Here is a 25,210-nt window from a genome sequence, read left to right as displayed (position 1 = left end):
TATCAGTAGCTGAATTAGTGCCTCCCACACAAGTATCGCACCTCCACTTTTCTCAAAATAAAGAACACAAGGCCGACTACATTTTAATCCATTTCAAGGCTGGAACTTTTCAACACAAACATGTACGTTTGCATTTTACAGACGCTTTTATCAAAAGCTTTTACATTCAAAGTATAGGGCATCTTCATTTATTGCCTATAGGAATCGAACCAATGACCTTGGCGTTGCTAACGCAAGTATTCAGATTGATTGTTCGTGAATATTCCTCGTTTTCAACCCACATTTTCAACAAAAATTCAACTTAATAACGTGATTAATGTTAAATGAATACTTATGTTGGAGGGTCTCTGAGACCCAAGATTTAAAACTAAATGCAATGAAATTTCAAGACTTTCAAAGCATTGATTCACACAGTACAATATCTTGCTTCCATACATTTAATTTGGTAATTTCAGCCATTTCTCATAAAGTCACAAAGTAGTCATAAAATTATTTTTAGGTACGTCATGATTTAAGCTTATATGAGAACTGATAAACAGAAGTTTTAACATTTTATTCTATTGGGATTTGCTCTATAGTATTTCTACACTGTAAAAAAATGTTTTCATGATTTGTCATCACAACATTTTTTCTTTTGTCAAATCAACTTAGATAATTAATGTGGTTCAGAATTTGTGTTGATTAAACCAGTGGCCTTCATTGTATTATCTCAAATTGTTAATTTCAATGAACTCAACATTTTAAGGCAACCAGGTAACTTTTTTTTAAGTTAAAGGGTTAGTTCACCCAAAAATGAAATGTCTGTCATTTATTATTCGCCCTCATGTCGTTCCACACCCGTAAGACCTTCGTTCATCCTCGAAACACAAATTAAGATATTTTTGATGAAATCCGATGGCTCAGTGAGGCCTCCATTGCCAGCAAGTTAATTTACACTTTCAGTGCCCAGAAAGCTACTAAAAACATATTTAAAACAGTTCATGTGACTACAGTGGTTCTACTTTAATATTATAAAGCGACGAGAATACTTTTTGTGCGCCAAAAAAAAAAAAAAAAAACAACCTTTCAACAATATCTAGTGATGGCCGATTTCAAAACACTGCTTCGAATCTTTTGTTTCAAATCAGCGGTTCAGAGCGCCAAAGTCACATGATTTCAGCAGTTTGGCAGTTTGACACGCGATCCGAACCGCTGATTTGAAACAAAAGATTCGAAGCAGTGTTTTGAAATCCTCTGAAAAGTCATTATTTTGTTTTTTTGGTACACAAAAAGTATTCTTGTCACTTTATAATATTAAAGTAGAACCACTGTACTCACATAAACTGTTTTAAATATTTTTTTGTATCTTTCTGGGTATCTGAAAGTGTAAATTAATTTGCTGGCAATAGAGGCCTCACTGAGCCAACGGATTTTATCAAAAATATCCTAATTTGTGTTCTGAAGATGAACAAAGGTCTTACGGGTGTAGAATGACATGAGGGTGAGTAATAAATGACAGAATTTACATTTTTGGGTGAACTAACCCTTTAAACCAACAATTCTTTTTTACAGTACATTGTGCTTATTTCTTGGCTTCATAAGAAACCCAATACTATATACTGTACTATATTGGAAAACAGTCATATCAGATTAGTGCACACTCAAAAAAATTAATTGTTGGATTAACCTAAAAAATGCAGCGTCAAGTAGGTTCCACGCAACTATATCGAGTAATTTGTACAAAAACAGTTTAGTTGTAAGAACAAAAGAAATTCAAGTAAAGCTGAGAAAATTTCTTTGAGTAAATACAAACCATTTGAATTTATCACTGTTACATAATATTTATAAGTGCAGTTTACTTAATAATGTTGTTAAATTTTGCAAGTTTATTACGTAAAGTGAACACATTTATTTACTTACCTTATTAAATTAACTATTTGCTCTACAAAATGCACTCAAAAAAACAACTTATTGAACAAACTCAATTTAATTGAGAGCAGGAAATCCATGCATATATAAGTGCTCACAGCCTAAACACAGGCGCCACTCTTCTACATAATGGTAACCACAAAATTCAAAAACATTACAGAAGCTCCTCTAAATGTCCAACATAACTGAACATTAAACACTAACATAAACTAACAACATCTTTCCCTTTACTTCCCTTTAAAAACATAAAATTACACTCATGTTTAATGTTAAGTTGACTGAACAAACACTTATTAAGTAAAGCTGATAATACTCATTTTTAGAAGAAACAACTCCGTTAAATTAAGTTCATGTAGTGATTTTTTTAAGTAATGTGAACAAGGATGGTTTGAGTGAAACAGTGAAAGTTCTTTTTTTTTTTTTTTCTTTCTATTTTTATGGAAGGTTAAATGTCCAATAATAATATATATAGATTAGGTCAGATGAACATGTTCTGTTTGCATTTCATTTGTTTTTAGACTGCAGCACAAGACCCTGCCTCAATAAAAAGATTTCGGAGAATATCTTTATTCAGTTATAGCACAGACAAAACTTTACCAACAGCTGTTGTCTGTGCCGATCTAAGCTCACATGTGGCTTGAATTCACGTGTATATAATGTGTGGGATTCTAGTTTTGGAGTTGAACGGCGGCCCCCTCATTGTTTTTACATGCCACCCACTCATCTGCTTGTGTAATCCCTGGAGCTAATGTGGGAGGCAGTCCTGGCCAGAACATACTCTCTTTCTTTCTGTCACACACACACACACACACACACGCACACACACACATTTATGAGTTTAAAGGCCAATATCCTCTCCATCCATCCAAATATTCGAAAACATGTGGAATTAGCAAGAGTCAGCAATGAAAATCATATTTTCCCAGCACTGAAAATGTCAACACGATAAACAAACTCAATCAGTAGAGCACTCTCAGTAATGGAGCTCGTGGTGTGATCTACCAGACCAAAATAAAGGTACGCTCCATTGTATCCTGCTGAGAGGACTTCCAACACATGGGCTGCTCATGTATAACACTGAAGGACGGATGCCCACGCATGCTGAGTAATACCACACACTCGCACTCGGCACCACAACACCATACACTGTCAATCACACACACACAGGCTTAAAACATATCCAGGAGAAAATGTGGGTAGCGGACAGCAAAACACTAATTATTTTCTGAATTTCCAGAAGCCCAATGCTCTGTTTCTGGCATTGAGAGGGTTTTCGTCAAGTAAATATCCTTGAATCTGATATATTTTTGCTCTCAGTTGTGTTATCTCACTCTGAGAAAAAAGTGTTTTTATGACCAAACAGAAACGGTTTGGTTTTTGGTCGCAAGTCTTTATCTGTGTGCTGAAATGGTCTTGAAACAGCAGGATTGTCCTTGGCCTTGTTGTCAGTCTGCTAAATGAAAGCCTTTTCTGAGACTTCATGGAGGAAGTATGTGTGAGTGTGTGTGTGTGTGTGTGTGTGTGTGTGTGTGTGTGTGTGTGTGTGTAAGTCAGTGGGTTTCTTTTGTCCTTCTTTTGGTCCTTTTCACTATCCGGTAAATCATTTTCATGCGACTGTTCGCACATGTACACATGAACTCTTGCCGTCCACCATGAAGGTGCCATTTACTAGCTTAGAACTGAGGACGACAGGAGGACACAACAAAAAAATAATAAGGGGAGCGGCAGAGAAAACCAGACAGAACCAGGCGGGAATCACAATGAGTCAAATTCAAGAGGATAAACAACAGTTCAATAGGCTGAGTTCCTTTTCGAAGTTCTCTGTCATCTGCTGCATTGTTAATGTCATCTTTTCTTTCCATCTTCCCGATGCTTGCATGCTTGTTGTCCCTGATGTCTCCTCTTGTACCTGGATTTCCATCTGATTTGGCTCAGATTTGAGTCCCTGAACAAAAACTCTGCAGTCTATTGTCAATCAACAGACATTTTATCAGGAAAAAAGACAGATAGAAGATGCAGAACTCTAATCTCAAATTCAATGAGATTGTGTTCATTTCCATTAGGAGCCCTAACAGAGCCAGAATACAGATTAGCGATGACATTTCTCACTTTAAGTGGCTTTGTTGCTCTCTCAGTAGACTCTTTCCATTAATTCAGACATGATGGATAACATTTTCCTCTCTAATGCTGTTTCAGCTGGAAAACTGTGTCACAGGCAGGTGACTGCGGCTCATATCCGCTGCCTATGGCGGCGTGTGTTCTCCTAATGGGGTTTTGACTTTATTAGGTTACTGGGATTGAGGTTTGAAAGACAAAGGCGCACAGAGGAACTTCTGTGTGCAAAAGGGCAGAGAGCACGTCTGAAGCTTGTGTTTGAGTTCAAACGGAGAGTCAACTGAAAGTCATGCAGCATGCATTGAGAAACTGTCAGTATTATTTCCATATCGGGAAAGATTATGTGAAAGTGAATTATTGAGATGCATTGGGAAGCGTAACTTACTTTGCCCCTGCCTTGCCCTGGCTTTCATCACAACTGTGGGAAATTGACAGATGTAGGTACTTAAAATAATTAAAAGAAGAAGCATGACAAATCTTTTTCTCAAAGCACACATGACTCTAAAATAATGCTATAAACATGAACAAAACAACACATGGGTCAATGACGTGACGGGTCTTTTTTTTTTTTTGTCCAAAGGCCTTAATAAAAATAAAAAACAAAGATATGACATCTAAAGTATGTAAGGTAGTACAACTAGATCTCTTTTATTAAATCCAAAAGGTTTTAATTATATTTTGCTACATATAAATGTATTTTAAAGACTTTGAAGTGTCAAAAGGTCATTCGGTTTAACCATCCAAAGGCCAATACAGCCATTTCATTTGTGATTAAAATATCTTAAAATGTAATAAATGTATTATTTTTGTATTCTGGCATGATTTTATAACATCATACATCAACATAGTGCAAAATGATATTAAAATTATGTGTAGAAGTTGTTGCTTTGTTATGACAAAGAATTTCCAGAAAAATGGATTTCATTGATGTCATTCGGAGTAACCAATATAAAGGGACTATTTTGGATCAAGTCATGCGGTCAATATCATGTGACAGGACGTGACATCACTCAGACACCTGCAAAGGACCACATGGTTGTGAAGCAAAGTAACTAACTCTCTCTTAACAATTTGAAATTTCATGTTTTCACTTGCTCATATGCATGTCCCAAAACATCAGGTCATTTGGTACAACCGCTATAAAACATGGAAAATGTTGTAATATTTTAAAAACTTGTACTAAATATAAAATGTTTAGTTGTCCTTTTGTTAGCTAGCTAGCAAGCTAACTAGCTAGCTAGCTAGCAAGCTAACTAGCTAGCTAGCTAGATATTAGCCTGTTAGCATTGTTTCAAAATATTGTCATTCGGTATAACCAAAAGTGTCATTCGGTAAAACCAAAATTTGAATTTGAATGACTTTTTTGGTGACAAATTTTGTCCATCTCGTAAAAAATGACAAAAGCAGTGTTAATTGATTATAAAAATCACATAATCTCATCGTTAACACTTAATAAAACTTCAGAATTAAGTATATCTCCATTGTTTGTTTTTTTTTATTACACTTTTAAAAACCTTATTCGTCAATGACCCATATGCAATGTAAAAAACTATAATTGGACATAAATGTTTACAAAAATAAGAAACATATGTGCAACAAATGTGATTGTTCATGCAGGGAATTCTGGGAATGGCCATTGTTATAAGATTGTTATATATTTGACTTCCTATTAAAGTAAAAAACTTTAATATAATTATAATATAATATATAATATACACTTTTTCCATGCAAATTATCAGGTCTTTTATTCTTTCTACTTTTATTGTTATTTTTTATAATATAATTTTAGAGTAATATAACATGTTTTGTATATATTTATGTAAAGGACCTTTCACACCAAAAGTGAAATGACAAAGCCTCAAGCTGAAGGAAATGCAAATTCACACCTGTACAATAGAGGGCGCGGCTCAAACAAACCTTTCAGTTGTGATGCGATTCTGAACTGCAGAAGAATAGGACACAGGAAAAGAAAGTTCAAGGCTGCGTCCGAAATCGCATACTCTCTTAAGTAGGTACTTATTTTGAATATGTAATTACTTTACCGCCACTAAAAAAGTGTGTTCTATATAGTATGAATGTGTGAAGTATGAATGTAATCTGGACATACTACATTCGCCATGTCACCCTTATCACGTGACCTACCAGCGTCAGTTACATTGCTTCACTGCCATTCACAAATCCTCTCCCGTGGCCTCATGGGATAGTAAAGTGTCCATTGTATGTACACTTAAGAATCTGGCAGGAAGAAGTAGGTCATCCAGGTACTATTTGCCTACTCTTTGATAAATACTGTGAATTCAGACATACTTCTTTTGTCACATACTGTTTTTCACCGACTATATAGTAGAGAAGTATGCGATTTCGGATGCAGCCCAACACTTTTACTTCAGCAATAAAAACAAAAGTAAAACATGTGATGGGCATCTAAAGTTATTATTAGTATGGTCCAATTGTATCATCCAAGGTCAGCAGCAAAGACACTGGTTAATAAAGTGAATATATTTGTGTTCATTTAACATATTTAATTATTGCATTTGCGTAATAGTCCGAGTTTGCATTCTATTGTTTATATCCATTTTGAGGAATACTGAATCTGTTTTTATGCACGTGAGATCAGTAAATATGCATTCTCATATTTAGTCTAGAGAACTACAATAACCATCATGTTTACACAGCGCACACCTCTGCACTTACTCCCGATTTCTCTCAACATGGGAAAAGAGGGGTGTCACTTAATAAATGGGAAAACAGATATTTTATTGTAAATATAAAAGTACTGTGTTACTTTACTAGTTACTTGAAAAAAGTAATCTGATTATGTAACTGACATTACTTATTATGTTATACCAACATTTTGTATTTAAAAATAACACTTTTTATTTTTAAGTATAAAATGTCCATGTGATGCATATTTTCTTGTTTCTTTATGCATAATAATTGAGACAAGTAAGAAAAAGATTATTGTTTATTAGTTTGTTTATGTTAGAACTAAGTAATCCAAATGGATGCAAATACATAAATCTTTAATTTAGGTCTAAACATTTTTGGAGTCAACCGGCTTTACAGTAGAATTCTTTTAAAATGTCTACGATTATTTACAGTATTCAACAGCACTGTTTTGCAGACAACAGTGTCCAGTTCAAATCCAATCCCAGGAAAATAATTGATATTTTTCAGAGAATGAGACAAGGCAACTAACTTAAAAGCACTAATAACAGTTACTTAGTCCCCGAGCAGCCTTTGAAGCTGAACAGCTCGCTGTATTTAATCTCATGAAATGAAGGGGCGGGCTGTAGTTGCATTTCCTCCTCACATCCTTCTACGCTGACCCACCGATCCCCCGCCGACTATACACACGCCTCCGGAGCAACAAGCCTCGCTGGGGAAAACGACATTTATCTGCTGTTAAGGTAAGTTTAAACACGATATGTTTTCTTTTTATGCAATGGAAAGTGACTTTGGTGCTTGTCCCAAACATGGAATAAGAGCAGGAGGTTTTATTAAAAAAAAATAAAGTGTACATCACACCACGCAGTTTTGGTTTGTTTATGTTCATGAGTGCGTAAAGCGTCGCAGGATCAATGTAACTGCGCGACAGATGCGCTTTGCGGAAAGTGTTCAAAGTCCGGAGGAGGAAAGAAAGAATTACCATGTCCTCTTTTTTTCTGGACAACCACCATTGCTTTCAGTGTATGTGGGGTGTTGAAGGAGGAGCATAATAACGTGAATTTTAATTAATTAAATGCTCAGAGGAGTAAATGCTCACACACGGTATTTAGTCACACCGCATCCGTGGCTTTTTTAATCGATTGAAAATCAGTCGTTGGCGAGAAAACCACAGCAAAGTACTCTGAACACAGTGAGATGAAACAGAGCGAAAGTGAAACGTTGTAGCAATAGACCTAAGGTCTTCAACTTTAACCGTTAAATATACCTGATGCTATCTTTAAAAATGTTAGTTTGAACGAAAAAGATTACCTTATTATAATATACTGTTACCTTACAGAAAAAAATGTTGTCCAATGGGACAATATATGTAATTTTTTGGGGTAAAAAACGGTTTACACACTTAAGTTAGCCTTATATGTCTAGGCTTGTGCCTAAACCCCTTCTACAACCAGAGACTGAAAAACAAAAATATATTAAAATGTCACCTTAAAATTTGCTGCAAAATAATAAAAGGACGTTGAAAAGCCTGCATGACACATTACATTTGATAATATATGTGTTTTATGTTATGTATTATTAGGTTAACAGTATATTTTATGGTACAAGCAGATTTCAGGTATGTTGCTGCAATTTTATTTTATATATATTTTTTTTTCCAAAATAAATAAATGGTGTTGGTATGGTTTAAAGTTTAATCGTCTTTTAAATCTTTTAATAATTAAACTTTTTTTAAAGTGACATTGTATAGTTTAATAATGCAGTATTTTTAAATAAATCAGTATATGGAGTAAATAAGAAGACCAGGCTTCCTTAAAATTCTTGAAACACTTCTTTGAATGCTTGTAGTATCCCATAACAACACAAAGCCTCCAAATGTCTCAAATCCCAGGCAAAGCCACTGGTCTGTCAACAGAGTGGATAAGAAGATAGTTTGTGTTTATCAGGCAGACCTTCAGAATGAGGTAAATAATAAATGCAAATGCAATGAATAAAACATTATTTTCTACTAAATCATAATTACAAACTTAGTGGTATACTTAGGTCTGAATTTGGAGTTCATCAGCATCATAAATAATCTCTATGTACTGCTCAATACAGGTAGATAACCCTTTAAGAAAAAGCACTTTAAGTGATTACTATACTGACACACAGCGAGGGCTTTCTCCATACATTTACAACACGTGATCAGAAAATCAATATGTCCCCGCAGCAGTCATTCTGAACAACTTCTTTATGCCTCAGTATCCAAAAGAAATCGATGTTTCTTACATTGAAAATCTAGGCACAAAAATCCATTATAGCAGGGATTTTTTATAAAACAAAGTCTGCAGTCTAATTTTGTGTTTTGAAACCGAACATGTCAGTCACCTTTCTAATCCGGTGCTGCATTCGGTGTCCTCGAGATTTCTAAAACCAGCTATGGGTTGGATTGTGTGTAGTTTTGTTGCATTTTCAACGATTTCAAACCAAACGCCCTCATTTTAGCACCCATACATGGCTGCTGTTTTGACACGCGACGCCTCCACACTAGGCCCTGAGATGGAGCGTGTCGTCTGTCTATGGCAGAAACCCATAGACCACAGCTGTTAATTAACATGTCATGGAAAAGAACAGTGTTTGACTGCCATCTTTCCAAAAGCCTGTTTACACTCCTGCCCACCTCCTCCTCTTTGTCCTTTTCCCATTTTGCCTCGTAACAAAAGGGTGAACATCCACCACTTTATGAGAACTCCTTTTCTGTTTCATTTCTTTTTTTCTCTTCTCTCCAACAGGAGCGATGGGCAGCCTGTATAAGGATGAGCAGGACGACTGGATCACAGTGTGTCTCAAGTACCTTCTTTTTGTTTTCAACTTCCTGTTCTGGGTGAGTCTGAGATCCACTTTGCTATTTAAACCTCTTTGGATAACCTTTGCTATCACGCCACATGCAAAATGTGTTGTGTTTAACATGAAACATCAGCATGAAATCAAAATTTACATTCTCAATACACATTTCTGGTCTTATAATGAATAATTCATTGATGCATGTTGTTCAGAGGGGGGAAAAGTTGCTTTACAGAAGTAAAAATGGTTTTGAATGGCGTTTTGTGTTAATTTCAAGCTGTTTTTATCAAATATCAGATGCGATGAGAGCTGAATGACAAGTGAATTGAAGTGTGTATGTGAATGAAAAAGTACAGTGACACGGGAGGATTTTATCATTTAAATCTCCCATCATCTCCTCTCTCGTTCTCTTCCCCCTCTCTCTTCCTCTTCCCACCCACCTGTGCCTGAGCTCAACAAGTACAGCGCCCTCTAGGGTTGAATTTGTTTTTGTTTTTTTAAACAAAAGTAAATCTGAATGGAGATAAATAAACCTGTCTGAACAAAAGCATCTCTCAGTATAAAGTATTCTTTGATCAAATGTATCTTTGTTGGTACTTCTCTCCATTAGATAGTTAGGTTTTTATAAATTCTGGATGAGAAGAGAAGGTCAGGAAATGAGTCATAAACCACACCTTCAACCAGAATGCACAATCCTGTGCATTTATCCACTGATTTAAAGGGATAGTCCACCAAAATGAAATTCTGTCATCATTTACTATCCCTCATGTTGCTCCAAACCTGTATTTCTTTCTTCTGTAGAACACAAAAAGAAATTCTGGATTATGTACTGGTTGTTTTTCTTTTTAATGCAATTACAATGCTTCAGAGCTTCAAAAGCATCATAAAAGTGGTCCATACGTATTTCTGTCTGTATCTCACACACTTTAAATATATCCTTTTGTGTTTAATGGGAAAAAAAGAGTCATGTGGGTTTGAAACAACATGGGTGAGTAAGTAATGACTCATTTTCAGGTGAACTACTTAAAGCATAACCTCTGAAATACATATTCAGTATATAATCTAGTGATTCCTTCAATGCAGAGCTTTTGTAAAGACACAGTTTCTTGCTCAAACTCAAAGTCCTCACTGTGTGTGGTATACAAGCTGCTCAGGAGGCATGAAAGACAATGGGATTCTGGGACAGCTGTTGTTTGAGTTTGGCACTGGAGAGTGTTAAGGAAAGAGTAGGGAGTGTTGAAGGGAAGAGCCTTGTTGGAATTTCTTCTGCTTCTGACTTGGATCAATCTGAAAAACAGATGAATGAGCGTGTATGTGTATAGATTAATGGAGTGTTTACTTTGCACAGCACCACACAGGTGGATAATTAACCTGTGCTGAAATCTCAGGGTAAATTAATGATTATTTGAGTTCGTTAAATAATGACAAGCCTGTCAAACTATGAAATAGTTGTTTATCAGTTGAAACAGGAGTTTCAGTTTTATATCTATAATTAACTGCATTATTTTCTCACTCCAGCTACTATGACATCATTGTTTGTCCTCAGCCATCGGTCTAATCCTAGAGTTTTCATAATTGTTTGTCTTTAATTTTTTTTTCATTATTTCATCATTATTTCTTTTCAAAGGGGTCACATCATAATTTTTTTATTTAATTTTTCCTCTGTTAAAAAACAGTCAAAAGCCCACATTTATTAAAGCGTCCCTATTATGCACTTATAAAGGGTTAGTTCACCCAAAAATGAAAATTCTGTCATTAATTACTCACCCTCATGTCGTTCCACATCCGTAAGACCTTTGTTCATGTTCGGAACACAAATTAAGATATTTTTGATGAAATCCGAGAGGTATCTGACTCCTCCATAGACAGCAATTCAACCACCACTTTCAAGGTCCAGAAAGGTACTAAAGACATTGTTTTTTTTTTTTTTGTACTAAAAACGTTGTTAAAAAAGTCAACGTGACTGCAGTGGTTCAACCCTAATGTTATGAAGCGACAAGAATACTTTTTGTGCACAAAAAAAGGACTTTATTCAACAATATATTCTCTTCTGTGTCATTCTCTGTTTATGTTCAGCACTTCCAGTTTCTACGTCTGATCGGCGGCTCAGTATTGGCTGACGCTGTTCACGTTAGTTGCACGACGCATGCGTGTGATGCTGACGCAGAAGCTGGCCAATAATGAGTCGGCGTTCTGACGTAGTACACGGAAGCCTGCACTGTCAATACAACATTAACAGTGAAAGAAAACTGACAGGGGAGAGATGAAATTGTTGAATAAAGTCGTTATTTTTGTTTTGTTTTTGCACACAAAAAGTATTCTTGTCACTTCATAACATTAAGGTTGAACCACTCTAGTCATGTTGACTATTTTAACGATGTCTTTAATACTTTTCTGGACCTTGAATGTGGTAATTACATTGCTTTATGGGGGATAAAAAAACTGATTTCATCAAAAATATCTTAATTTGTATTCCGAAGATGAACTAATGTCTTACGGATGTGGAACGACATAAGGGTTAGTAATTAATGACAGAATTTTCATTTTTGGGCGAACTAACCCTTTAATAAAGCTGGACAAATGAGGGGTGGTGCATCCTTACAGGCTCAATATGCCCATCAGAATGTACTAACACCTTAATAAATTAATTCAAAATAATAAGTAAAGTGGTAATTAATGACCCCAGAAACTTAGGACTTCCTGTGTCCCAGGTGCCTAATAAAGTTGGTCAAATCCTTGCAGAAAACAGCTTCTTTTCTACTTGTTGACAAGAAGCAGAGTAGGCATTGTTTGCCTTTTTTTTACTCTCTCCCTGCCCCTTAGAATTAAACAGGCCATTTTTTTGTGCTGCCCCATTCTTCAGTAAGCAAACCTTTCATTATGAGAGGTTCAAAATATAGGCTGTCATGTATTGATGAAATCAAGGTTCTGGATGTTTGGAACGAACCATTTTTTTGGCTTATAATTTTTGACTTCTAAAAGTTTGATTTCATTTTATTTGACCCCTTTAAACTCTATGCACTATGATAACCTCTGATGTATTTTTCTCTTTCAGATGGGCGGTGGGGTGGTAATGGGGGTTGGGATCTGGACGCTGGTCGATAAAGGAGAGTACCTGAGCCTGCTGGCCTCCAGTACATTCGCCGTGTCCGCCTACATCCTGATCCTGGCCGGGGGGCTGGTGATGGTCACTGGGTTCTTGGGTTGCTGTGCCGTCATACGTGAGCAGAGGAGCTGTCTGTCCACGGTGAGAAGAAGGAGATGAATGTGAAAGGCCACACTGAGAGGTCGTAATCTTGCCAGTTGCACCATTTTCTCCATTGTGCTCCACAGATATAATTGCTTTAGATCCCAGTCTCTTTTTGGTCAACTCTGTTATTGTCGCCTGTAAGTTGAGGTGGGCGGCACTGAGTGTCCACAGACAAAGTAGAACAGGCTCCATGGCAGCCATGACAAATTAGCTGACAGGCATCTGCTTTCTCACCATTTTTTAAAAAAAGATAGTACCTTGTGTTTGTTCGAGGGAGTGAAAGAGACAAGCAAGGTTGTGACTGCCACTGCAGCAGTCCTATTTATAGCCCACTCTCGCTCAGATGTATGAATCTACGGAGGAGCGCCAACCTCGAATTAGGAATTAGTAATGAGGATACTGCCTTTCTGGTCTGATCTGAATGCATTGCATTATGGGAAAAAACATATATACACATAAATGTCAACAAGCGACAGCTGCCGTAAGGTTAACAGCTGTTCAGTGCGCTGTTTTGTTTGAATAACCTTGAATCGGTTCATGTTATTTGCTTCAGTGCTCTTGTTGGTGTTTATATAAATTACATTGGACTTCCTGTCCTTTCTTTCGACCTCTAGAAGAGAAGTGCTGCGTGGATGTGTATAGGCTTATAAAGTATGTGTTTTTTTTCCCAATTTATTCATCTCTCTCACACATCCACCTTGACGGGCTTCCTGTTTCATGGTGTCTCTTGCATCTGTGGTTTGGTCTACAGTCTCTGTTGATGTGCATATTTCTGTTCTTTGCGTACATTTAACTCTGCTGATTAATATGGAAGCTTGTTTCCACCACAAAAAAAAAAAAAAAAAGGTAATCGCGACTTTTTTTCTCACAATTGTGAGTTTACATCTCGCAATTCTGACTTCTTTTCTTAGAATTGTGAGATGTAACCTTGCAATTGCAAGTTATAGTGTCAGAATTGTGAGATATAAACACAATTGTGAGACATAAAGTCAGAATTGTGAGTTATGTCAGAATTAATGCGTTATAAACACAATTGCGAGAAACAAACTCTGCCCTTGCGAGTTATAAAGTCCAATTCTGTTTTTATATAAAAAAATTTATATCACAATTCTGAGAAAAAAAGTCAGATATAAGTCAGATATATTGTGAGATATAATTTTGGAATTGCAAGAAAAAAAGTCAGAATTCTAAAAAGTTGCAATTACCTTTTTTGTTTTGTATTCAGTGGCAGAAACAAGCTTCCGTAGATTAGTGATGTTTTCAGTTCAACTTCAGTACTCACTTTGCAATTAAAATAGAAATCAATGTATTCATAGAAAGACACGGTGAGTTTGAGTTATGTATAATCTCGAAAGCAATGTTTTGTTTGTTTTTAATTATGCCATGAAAAATATTTTCCTGAAAACATGTTCAAAGGCAGATTTGTGGTTGTTATCACCCACGCTCTCCCCCCACAGTAAACTGTGACAGCTTATTCAGTTTAGTCATTTATTGTTTTATTTTCCTCTGAGGAAAATGTCACTGTGTCTTTTATTTTCATCTGTCAGGCGTCTCTAGCTCTGGCAGCTCTGAGCAAGAAATTTCTGAAAAACCAATTTTATTTACTTTATCCCCATGACAGTGCAAATATTGTTACATTTTGAAGCATTTTGAGTGTTGATGTGTATATAAAACATCCTTGTTGTAAGATACTCTTTCTTTTAGGGAAGCCATTTAAACTTGCATGAAAAAAGATACTATAGCTAATTGAAGATTTTCTGAACAAAACATCTGTAGTTATTGAAAGTTTATAGGTGACATTATAGCATTAAGTTAACAAACAAAGTCAAATTACTTTTTTTACAGTTCATTTTTCTATTAATTTTTTTTTTATTATGTTTTTTGTTGTGGAACCACAAATGTCTCCTTGACATTCATGACTTTCAAAAATGATGAGAATAATAGGAAGAATTATGATATTTATATGTGCTTGGATTATTATGACATCGGCATTTTATAATTTGTATAGTATATATAGAGCAGCAATGACTGGACTTGCTGTTTTCTGATAAAGATCATTTTGTTTGCATTAATTGTATTTGTCTTCTCACAGTACTTCTCCTGTCTGCTTCTGATCTTCCTCATTGAGCTGGTGGCTGGTGTTCTGGCCTATGTTTATTACCAGGCGGTGAGTGAAATTTTAGACAGTATTGCTATAAAACAAAGCTCTAAAGAACTAACTCCCAATTGCTTTTATGATGGATCTAGTGGTAGGACTGAACCCGACTGGCATAGATGAGACATTTGAGCGATGACACTGCCTACTGCTCACACTCTGTTTATTTTTGTTCATTTCTCTCTTTCTTTCTCTTCTCTCTGTCTTTCACAGCTGAGTGAAGAGCTGAAGCAGCACTTGAGCAAGACAATGACAGACAACTATGCTCAACCTGGAAAAGAAAGCATCACTCAGTCTGTGGACAGACTACAGCAGGATGTGAGAAACTCCAAATCCTAGCATTTTATCTGGTTAGATTAGAGACTAAAGACAAGAGTATGTGGCTAAGGCAAATTATTTTTATATTATATTACATTTTTGCAAGTTTTGTGAGATGGTAACAGAATATGAATGATCCTAATCAGTGCTAGAAGTGGAAAAAAAATTCTGTGCCAGTAGCTTTTGTTTTAATTATTATTTTTTTTTTAGAAATATTTTGCTTTTGTTTTTATTTAATATTTTTTATTTAGTTTTTAATTAATGTTTTTTATTTTGTTTTAATTTAATATGTTTGTTATTTTTATTTAACATTATTTTGTTTTTATATAATATTTGTATTTTATGTTAAAAAATAAAATTTAATATAATATTTTTATTTTGCTTTTATTTTGTTTTTTTTTAATATTTTATTTTAATGTAATTTTTTTTTTTTATTTTTTCTATTACATTTGTTTTTCGTTTATTTTTTTTATTTCATTTTAATTTAATATTTTATTTTATTATTTTATTTTATTTGCTCTTTAATTTAACTTAAACTGAATGCACTAAACAAATAAACTGCCCCTAAACTTCATGTAAAGTAAGCGCCGATAGCCTCGTGGGCAGCGCACTGACATGTCCCGGCTTGCGGACCTTTCCCGATCCCGTCCCCCTCTCTCTTTTTCCCACTTCACTTTGTGTCTGCTTACTGTCCTATCATAATAAAGGCAAAAATGCCAAAAAATAAATCTAAAAAAAAAAAAAAAGTAAAATCACTACTGTGAAGAAAATAGTGCAGAAATACAGGTACTCCATGTCTTTTAAATACCGGACCAATTTGCGCACTGATCCTAATTGTAAAATAACCATAACTCCCTCACCTTCGCCCTGCAGTTCAAGTGCTGTGGGAGCAACAACTCTTTTGATTGGATGCACAGTGTGTACATCATGTCCCAGGCGGCGGAGTCAAGGTTGGTCCCTGACAGCTGCTGTAAGACCATCACCCCTCAGTGTGGAAAGAGAGACCACCCCTCCAATATCTACAAGGTGGAGGTGGGTCTGACACCGTTAACCTCAAATCATCCTCCACATAAAATTTATTCAACATAATCATACTTGTATATTCATCTGTACTTAATTTCCTTTACACAACACCGGACATTGTTAATGTTCTGTTGTAGTATGGAGCTTTGAGACAAAGCTGCCGCATGCTTAGCCTTAGATGCTTCCTCATTGTCTGTGGGAACTACAATGTGCCTGTGAAACATATCATCATGAAGTGTTTGATACGCCCCTTGGGAGTAATTTAGACTATGAAAGCACAGCTGTGAGCGAGACAGGTGCGACTGGTAACATATATGAGCTTGTGAAGTGTGAGGTAACACTACAGTGAACTGCTGCCAAGCTCTTTGGGAACAGACCTCCGGTGTGATACATAATACATTAAAACAATGGTTTTACAGGCCTTTCGTGAGCCATTAGTTTTATTCTATATGCGGTATGTTGTTGCAGTATTCACAATAATGTCTTGTAAATCACACAATTAAAAAAAATCTCCCTATCATCCATATATCTGAAACTCTGCAGTTATCATTCTGCAAAATAAATCAATTTACAAATCCACATATGTGCGCTGACACTGAAAAGACAAGCACATGATATACATTTATGAGCTGAAGTAGTTTATAATGCTGTGGTCTCTCACAGGGCGGCTGTATCACTAAACTGGAGCAGTTCCTGGCGGATCACTTGCTCATCATTGGAGCTGTAGGGATAGGCGTGGCCTGTCTACAGGTAAGCCCCTCCCTCCCCCTCAGGTGGAGTGTGCAATTAAAGGGATAGTTCACACAAAAAGTAAATTTCTGTCATTTATTTACTTACCATCATGTTGTTCCAAAACCATATGATTTTATGTAAATAGTTTTTCTTGTGGAATACAAAAAAGAAATTAAAAAATTAAGGTTTCTGAGGAAAACATTCCAGGATTTTTCTCCATATAGTGGACTTCGGCAGTTACCAACAGGTTGAAGGTCCGAATTGCAGTTTCAGTGCAGCTTCAAAGGGCTCTACACGATCCCAGCCGAGGAATAAGGGTCTTATCTAGCGAAACGATTGGTCATTTTCTAAAGAAAAAAAAACAAAAAACTTTTTAACCACAAATGCTCGTCTTGCACTAGCTCTGCGATGCGCCACACATTACGTAATCACGTTGGAAAGGTCACGCGTGACGTAGGCTTTTGCTTTGTAAACACTTGCTCGGTACTTCCGCCTATGTCACACGTGACCTTTCCAACGTGATTACGTAATGCGTGGCGCATCGCAGAGCTAGTGCAAGACGAGCATTTGTGGTTAAAAAGTATATACATTTTTTTTAGAAAATGACCAATTGTTTCGCTAGAAAAGACCCTTATTCCTCGGCTGGGATCGTGTAGAGCCCTTTGAAGCTGCACTGAAACTGCAATTTGGACCTTCAACCCATTGAACCCTGTTGAGAAAAATCCTGGAATGTTTACCTCAAAAACCTTAATTTATTTTCGATCTTGGAAGACATAGGGGTGAGTAAATTATCATTAAATTTTAATTCTGAAGTGAACTAAACCTTTAAGTGTCATTCTAATCTTTCCAATAGGCTGATTTGGTGCTCAAGAAAAATTTATTACTATTATCATTATTTTTGTGGAAATCGTGATGCTTTTTGATACACTATTACTTTTTTAATGAATAGAAAGTTCAAAAGAGCAGCATTTATTTATTATAAATGTTACTTTTGATCATATGAATAAAAAGTAATTTTTCAACAACAACAACAACAAAAAAGAATTTATGGACCACAAATTTTTGAAAGTATATATAGCCCAACATTTACAACTTGCATACTTTCCAGTGATGTTTATGTCCAAATACTATGAAGCATACCTCAGAGAAACAGTGCGAACATGGATCATTGAGGTCTTCTGATGTGGTTCAATAACATGAAAGCCTTCACTAAAATAGCTGATGCAGTGACCAGAGGGCAATCGTTTAATGGACTCTGCTTTTGCCCTCGGCCGGTAATGTGCACGGTAGTCACACGGAGCTCTGCCCGCTGGGTAAAAATAGGTGGAGACCACATGCAGGCTTGACAAAATGAAAGAAAGAGAGATAAGAGCTCTCAGCTTTAAGTGCAGATCTCACAGTGAGCCTGCTGCATTCACTGCAGGGGTGCAGAGGGCCATTGATCTGTTTCCTTTGAATAAACTCTGTATATAAACAACAGTGAAATGTGACTCCAGCTCAGACCTCATATTGATCGTCTGAGCTGGGAGTGATGTATAATGACCATAGATTATGTTTTTAAGAAGTTTATCCCTTTCCTTCTCTTTTTAGTGGGTAGTATATGTTTTTATATGTTGTTTAATCTGTACGTGAATCTTAATGTTCGCTCTCAGACATGTATTGATCTGAAATACAACAACTGGCACTATTATGTGTTAAAGTTGCCTAACCAGATGTGACAAAATCAGTGATAAAATCAATGTAATTCCATGTAATTTCATTAGTTTTGGTTCTAACAAGCCGTTGTTCTTCTAAAAAGTTTTTAGTGTGCATTATGCACTACGTAGTGTATGGGATGTAGTGCATAGGAAGCAGTCTGTACTGTGTACTGCATACTAGATAGTATACTGGATGTCACTCTCACTTAGTAAGTAAAAATTGTTTAATAAATTCCCTTTGGTCAATTGAATGTACTATATTTTTTTCCAGTAAAAACGGTCAACTTTTAAGTGGATGCCTAAAACTGTAATCATATATAAGGACTTCATGATGAGCAGTGTTAAAGCAGCGTTTCCAGCATCAAGGTCTCAGCTGGTCATGTGATCATTTCATCCAGGAAATGTGAAGCTCTGGAGTGATTAGGGGACTAAAAATAAGTCCTGTGTTAAATTTAATGTAATGATTCTACTGTAAAAAACTCCAAAGTGGCTTGAAGCCGCTCTCTATTGGGAGCGCTAATTAAATTGATCCTCTTCAATGATCTTTCATTATTACTGTCATTATGGCAGTAAACAGTGCTGCTCCGCAGGGGTCTACAGCATTACAGTTCACATTCATAACATAACAAATTGTTTGTGTTGAAGAAACAACTTTAAAACTGTAGCTTGCTAAGCTACAAGCTATTCATCATTTGTAGTATTATAATAGTAAACTAGTCAAGCTGCTAACAGAAGTTACTAACAAAATCAAGGGGTCAATATCTTACAAAATCAATATCTATAAATGTATAACTATGAGATGATACTTTTTAATTCTGTAATTACACTATTTATCTAACATAAAAAACATCTTATTTAGAGTGAATTGAGCTGAATTTTGCAATAATACAACCAATAAAACTAGAAAACACACTGAATTGTGTAACTGAGTTAATACATACAAATAAAGCATTTAACTTATTATTTCACTTTAGAAAAGAACATGTCAGGGAAAAAAAAAGAATCAGTGCATTGTTTATTTGACACTTTATGTATCTTGCCCAAACATCTTTTTCTTAAGATTGTCTGAAGCGAACACTGTATTTCAGGGATTTGTAATGTTTGTCTTAAATTACAGCGTGTGTCTCTGTTTTGTCTTGGTTTTGTTTGTCTTTCTCTCTCTCTGTCTCTTTCTTTTTGTCTGTATCTCTGTGTGTGTTTGTGTGTGTGTGTGTGTGTGTGTGTGTGTGTGTGTGTGTCCTGTAGCTAATAGGAGCAGTGCTGACTGCCTGCTTTATTTATCTGCTTTATAAAGAAGAGGAAGAGGACTTTTCTGACGTTTGATTGGCTAGTGCCAATATTTGACTCCTGAAGCGATATGCGTTGAGAAGGTCGGCTGTTTGAGTTTATGCTCGCGTCTGTGTATATGTGTGTGCATGTTGATGTGCGTTGTTCTTGTCACCTCATGTCCACCTCATGCTTTCTGTATGACTTATGTGTATGTGTTTGGCATGACACCAGCACTCTTAAACCACACATGCTGAATGCTGCATGGCAAAAAGGAACAACTAATGGCACTGAATAGCATTTTAATCATTTGAATTGTATCATTTGAAACAATTTTTTTGAAGACATTCAGTTACAAATACGTTTTTGTGAATCAGCACCTCTCATCTTGGACTGTGCAGACCTGATATAACCTTCAACCCGCAACCTGCTGTGAGACTCCCAGTGTGTCCGATCTATTTCAGGCTTCTCTCTTCCTGTCTACTGTATCCCTCCCCGCAGACCCAGACTGTTGGAAAGGAGAAGTTTCAAAGGTGTCAACATATCTGCTCAGAAAAAGAGGCTGTTTTTCTTTTGGTTTTTGTATAGGTCTGCTGATTGCATATAAGTCTCATCTCTCAGTTTGTTGTCTGCTGTGCCTTTCTCCGGTGCAGTTAATCCCACTTTTCATCCGGATTTATTTTCCTCTAGAGTAGCATTAGAAGTCCTGGCAGAGAGCAATAATACACCTTCTCACTCAGTGCTTTATGACATGGAAGAGAGTCGCATGAAAGACCAAGCTTATTAAAGCTAAAAATGAAATGGACACAAAGGAAGATATTTTGTAGATTTTCTAGCTGCTTTTTTCCAGGAAAATTAATGAGTATTTAGGCTGATAAAATGACAAAAGGGATAAAAGCACCATAAAATAGTCTATACATTTTGTGCACTATGCTAATGTCACATGATAGCGTAGTTTAAAAGTTTTAAAGATGTATTTACACTGCCATTCAATTGTTTGGGGCCAGTTAGATTTTTTTCTGAAAAATTTATCAAAAGTGACAGTAACGACATTTATAATGTTACAAAAAAAGTTCTAATTCAAATAATTGCTGTTCTTGTAAACTTAAACCGCATTAGCATATTAGAATGATTCCTGAAGGATCATGTGACACTGAAGAATGGAGTAATGATGCTGAAAATTCAGCTTTTTCATTACAAGAATAAATTACAAATTAAAAAAGAAAACAGATATTTTTTAATTGTAATAATATCCCACAATATTACTGTTTTTACTGTATTTTTGACCAAATAAATTCAGCTTTGCATAAAAGACTTCTTTCAAAAACATTTAAAAGAAACTTGTCAACTCCAAACTTTTGAACACTAGTCATTATTTGCTGTTCTTTTTGTTTGTTTTTTTAAAATCTCTTAGCTGTGATTTTTGCATATTTGCATTATTAAACATTCAAGTTTGACCCCATTGATATCAAACATCAATGGTTCTTTTGTCAATGACTTGAACACTTTTTTTTTTTTAATTGACCCCAAGGACAAATAAGTATAGAAGCTAAATTTTTGCCACTAAATAAAAAAATAAAAAAGGTAATTTGCGACTTTTTATCTCGCAATTCTGACTTTTTTTCTCACAATTGCGAATTTGCATCTCACAATTCTCTTTATATCAGAATTGCAAGTTGTGCAATTGCGAGTTATAAAGTCAGAATTGTGTGATATAAAGTCAGAATTGCATTATAAAGTCACAATTCTGATTTTCTCACAATTGTTTTTATTGCGCAATTCTGACTTTATAACTTGGAATTCTGACTTTATAACTTGCAATTTTGACTTTTTCTCAGAATTGCGAGATATAAACACAATTCTGACTTTTTTTCTCGCAATTCTACCTATATATCTTGCAGTTCTGAGAAAGAAAGTCAGAATTGTGAGATAAAAAGCCCCAATTACCTTTTTTATTTTTTATTTTATGGCGTAAACAAGCTTTCGTAAAATAAGTCCATATTTGTTTTCTTTGTATGAAAAAGAGCAGCTTTGACATTCTGTGAAATATCTTCAAAAGAAAAATGATTGTATTGGTTTAGGATTAGGGTGCATAAATTACATCATTTTCACTTTTTAAGCGATTACATTTAAGTCTTTTGTAGGGTTTTTATTAGAAAAGGTGAAAAACCAATATTACTAAATCTTAACTTTAATATATTTGAGTCTAATTTGGTTATAAACTAACATATGAATGTACCCCATTTTTACTCCATTAACTACCACACATTGACACAAACATTACATTTCCCAGGGGTTCATTTTAGACCTCAAAAAACACTCATAAACCAGAGATCCTTACTGGCATGTGCCATAAATGCTCATTTACCCTACAATTCACTACAGATTAACCAATATAAAGTTTATGGTTTTTCCTATGAAAGTAGAACATTATTAAGGGAAGGAAATACTTGAGTTGAGCTGCACTTCCAGCTCTGGTTTATTTCTGTGTTTGTGGGTAGGATGAGGCTCCATCATTTTTGTAGAAATAATCGCCCACCACAAGCCCTCCTAGGACCTGGCTTCCGATTTGTCTTCGGATTTGCTTTTTCCAGAGATATATAAAAAAATATAGCCTGGCGAGATGTTGAAACACTATATATTTTTAGATTATGTTTTGTAACTCGCAGACTGAGTTTGTAGAGGATTGCAGCCATATATTTTTCTCACCTAAAGATATTTTAAATAGGTTTTTAAGTTGTTTTTCCCAGGATTACAACAGCTAGAAGAACATCTCAGGCTGTTTTTATGCAGTCACAAATTTTACAACAAGAAATGCTCTCTCAGTCTCACCTGTGTGAATCTCAAGATTGTTGCTGTGAATTATTCTGCCGCCATGAAAAATGGAAATGTGAAAATGAATGTTTATGCTCTCTTCATTATGAGAGTTACCACTGGTCTGATTCTGCCTACACACTGTAGCCTTCATACAAACACGTGCACACAAACACACACACTCCCACACATGCTAATTGACCCAATTACAACAACACTGCTACCGGCTGCCTTACACCTCAGTTTCCATAGTAACTGTACACCGCTTCCCTCTTTCTTCAAGCCTTTTATAAAGAGAGTTTCAACAATTGCCACAAGGCCACATTGGACCATATATGCACTTGAATCAACTGAAAAAAGAAAACTTGTTTCATTATCCACTCTAATATTGTTGGGGCTCTTTTTATCAAATGCACTGCTGCTTGATGCCTGCCAGTATCTCATTCTGTTCAAATTATTATGAGCATTTGACCAGACAGATGACCTGAAAATGTGGCTGAGGGCCATCTTATCTAGGACCAAACTTCATCATCTTAACGTGACATTTGATTTTCATTCGTCTGTGTGTTTCAGATATGTGGAATGGTGTTCACCTGTTGCCTACACAGGCGAATTAAACTGGACCCGTACTGATGCTCGGAAACGTATATGCCTTTCCTGACACTCCAACACACACATACACGGCCTTACTACTGTGCCCATTTAAAACTGCATGACCAAATGCACTTACATCAATATAAGGGCTTTATTATCTTTCATTTGCCACATTTTTAGACAAATGTTGCTATTGTTGTTGCTGGTATATTGCCCTGTGGTCATTTAGATGTCAAGGAGGCAGTTAGAAATGACATTAATTTTTTACTTTGAGTAAGTTATAATATCATATATCAAAATATATATTTATATGAAACGCATATTTGTTTTGATTTGCTCATATTAAATGTATGTAATGTGCTGCTATAACTCAAACAGGTGTGGGAACCTCCTTATGGGCTCAAAAATACACTGGACCAACATCAAAAATGGGTTGAAGTCCATTTATTATTATATTTTCCTAAAAATATATATGTAGCCTGTGGAAAGATCACTGTTTAGCAAGTTTCAGGTAGTGTAGGTATTCATATTCTGGGGAAAAAAGTCATTATTTCCTAAAACAGACTAGAAAGTGTATGTCTACAGTCATATATATATATATATTTGGCCAAACAGGAAGCAAGTGTCTTATTTTAAATATATGGATCTGTTCATTGTAAATTCTAAATCATTTAATGCAAATTCTGCCAATTGTGTCACACTTCATATCAGTTACAAACAAATTAAGGTGCTTTTTGAACCTTAATGATATCCCTCAGATGGATTGGCTATTATGCTTAGTGGATTTTGTAGGAGCTTTCATTGAACTGATGAACTCCCGGGTGATTGAAGGAAAAGAATGAGCAATATTCCATTGCCTTGCAATACAAATCACAGCTGCAAAATCTTAATGTAGTTGCCACAGCAACATAAGCCTTATTGAAATTCAATGTCATTTGGGGGAAAAAATGGTTAGGAAAAAGAAAAAGATTTAATGTAACATTCTTGTTTTTTTGTTGTTGTACTGATTAGCATATAATCCAATTGCTTTATGCTAATGACAGTTGCATATTTTAAAATGTCAGTTAAACATTAGCAATCTCTCATCAGGGCTGCAAGAAAGTCTGTAGATTGTGATTTAAAATATGCATTTAACCATTCCATTAGCTGTACTAATCTTTTATTTGAATACTGTTATGTGTTTGTAGATTGGATGTATATTCATAATGTTATATCACCATTTGCTCTGATAACAATGGGTTGATTTCATAAATTCTTTGCCTTAAGACTATTGCATTCTTTTGTGGGCAGTAGAGCTCTATCTGAAACAACTGTATGTTTATTGAATGTTTTTAAAAATGTTCTTCTAATAAACGTATTTTATTGACGTATTCTGGTTGACTGCTTGTACTGACACACTTCAGCCAGTAGATGGAGACAAACACAAGTGGATAAGCTTGCTTCAAGGACAAGAACTCGTCTTCTACTTTAAATTGAAAATCCACCCGGTTCTCATGTGCTTTTCTTTTAGCGAAGACCTATTGACATGCAGCCACTCATATCCGGATAATAACTTTAATATCCGGATAATATCCAGATCCAGATTGTCTTTACATTTGACCACATAAATTTGTCTCTGTTTTCTGTTCCTGTCAGATGCAAATTCGATCTGTAATGCTTTTCCCTCGTTGCAAACAAAACTGAGGAAGCTAATTTCCTGGTGCCTTTTTGTGATGATGCCACAGAATGTCATTGTTATATGGATTTGTGTGCATTAAAATAAGACTTTGAGTTATTGGTGTTGTCTTGTGCTTTTCTGCCTATTTAAGAGCAATCTTGTGCTGGCATCGCAGCTGCGCACATTTT

The 25,210-nt window shown here is 35.6% G+C and overlaps 1 protein-coding gene across 2 annotated transcripts; it reads left to right on the top strand.

The window, feature by feature from the left end:
* The first annotated feature begins 7,295 nt into the window (after positions 1 to 7,295).
* On the top strand, positions 7,296 to 24,735 carry tspan11 (tetraspanin 11). 2 transcript variants are annotated; one of them, XM_051889908.1, is made up of 9 exons: positions 7,296 to 7,433; positions 9,465 to 9,556; positions 12,572 to 12,763; positions 14,859 to 14,933; positions 15,135 to 15,239; positions 16,113 to 16,271; positions 16,926 to 17,012; positions 19,937 to 20,061; positions 23,345 to 24,735. In XM_051889908.1, the coding sequence occupies exons 2-8, from the start codon at positions 9,470 to 9,472 to the stop codon at positions 20,012 to 20,014; spliced, it is 783 nt and encodes a 260-aa protein (XP_051745868.1). In that variant the 5' UTR covers positions 7,296 to 7,433; positions 9,465 to 9,469; the 3' UTR covers positions 20,015 to 20,061; positions 23,345 to 24,735. The 2 variants fall into 2 exon arrangements, with proteins under 2 accessions (XP_051745868.1, XP_051745869.1); XM_051889909.1 differs by lacking the exon at positions 19,937 to 20,061 and having other exon boundaries at positions 7,297 to 7,433.
* Positions 24,736 to 25,210: the final 475 nt, after the last annotated feature.

This window comes from Ctenopharyngodon idella, chromosome 4 (genome assembly GCF_019924925.1).
Source record: "Ctenopharyngodon idella isolate HZGC_01 chromosome 4, HZGC01, whole genome shotgun sequence".
NCBI lineage: Eukaryota > Metazoa > Chordata > Actinopteri > Cypriniformes > Xenocyprididae > Ctenopharyngodon > Ctenopharyngodon idella.
Note: the sequence above shows the minus strand (reverse complement) of the source record. Positions and strands in the feature narration are given on the sequence as shown.

Coding starts and splice junctions, on each gene's coding strand:
- tspan11 (XM_051889908.1), top strand. CDS start 9,470: ATGGGCAGCCTGTATAAGGATGAGCAGGACGACTGGATCACAGTGTGT. Junction 9,557..12,571: donor TTTTCAACTTCCTGTTCTGG/GTGAGTCTGAGA, acceptor TTTCTCTTTCAG/ATGGGCGGTGGGGTGGTAAT. Junction 15,240..16,112: donor TGGACAGACTACAGCAGGAT/GTGAGAAACTCC, acceptor TTCGCCCTGCAG/TTCAAGTGCTGTGGGAGCAA.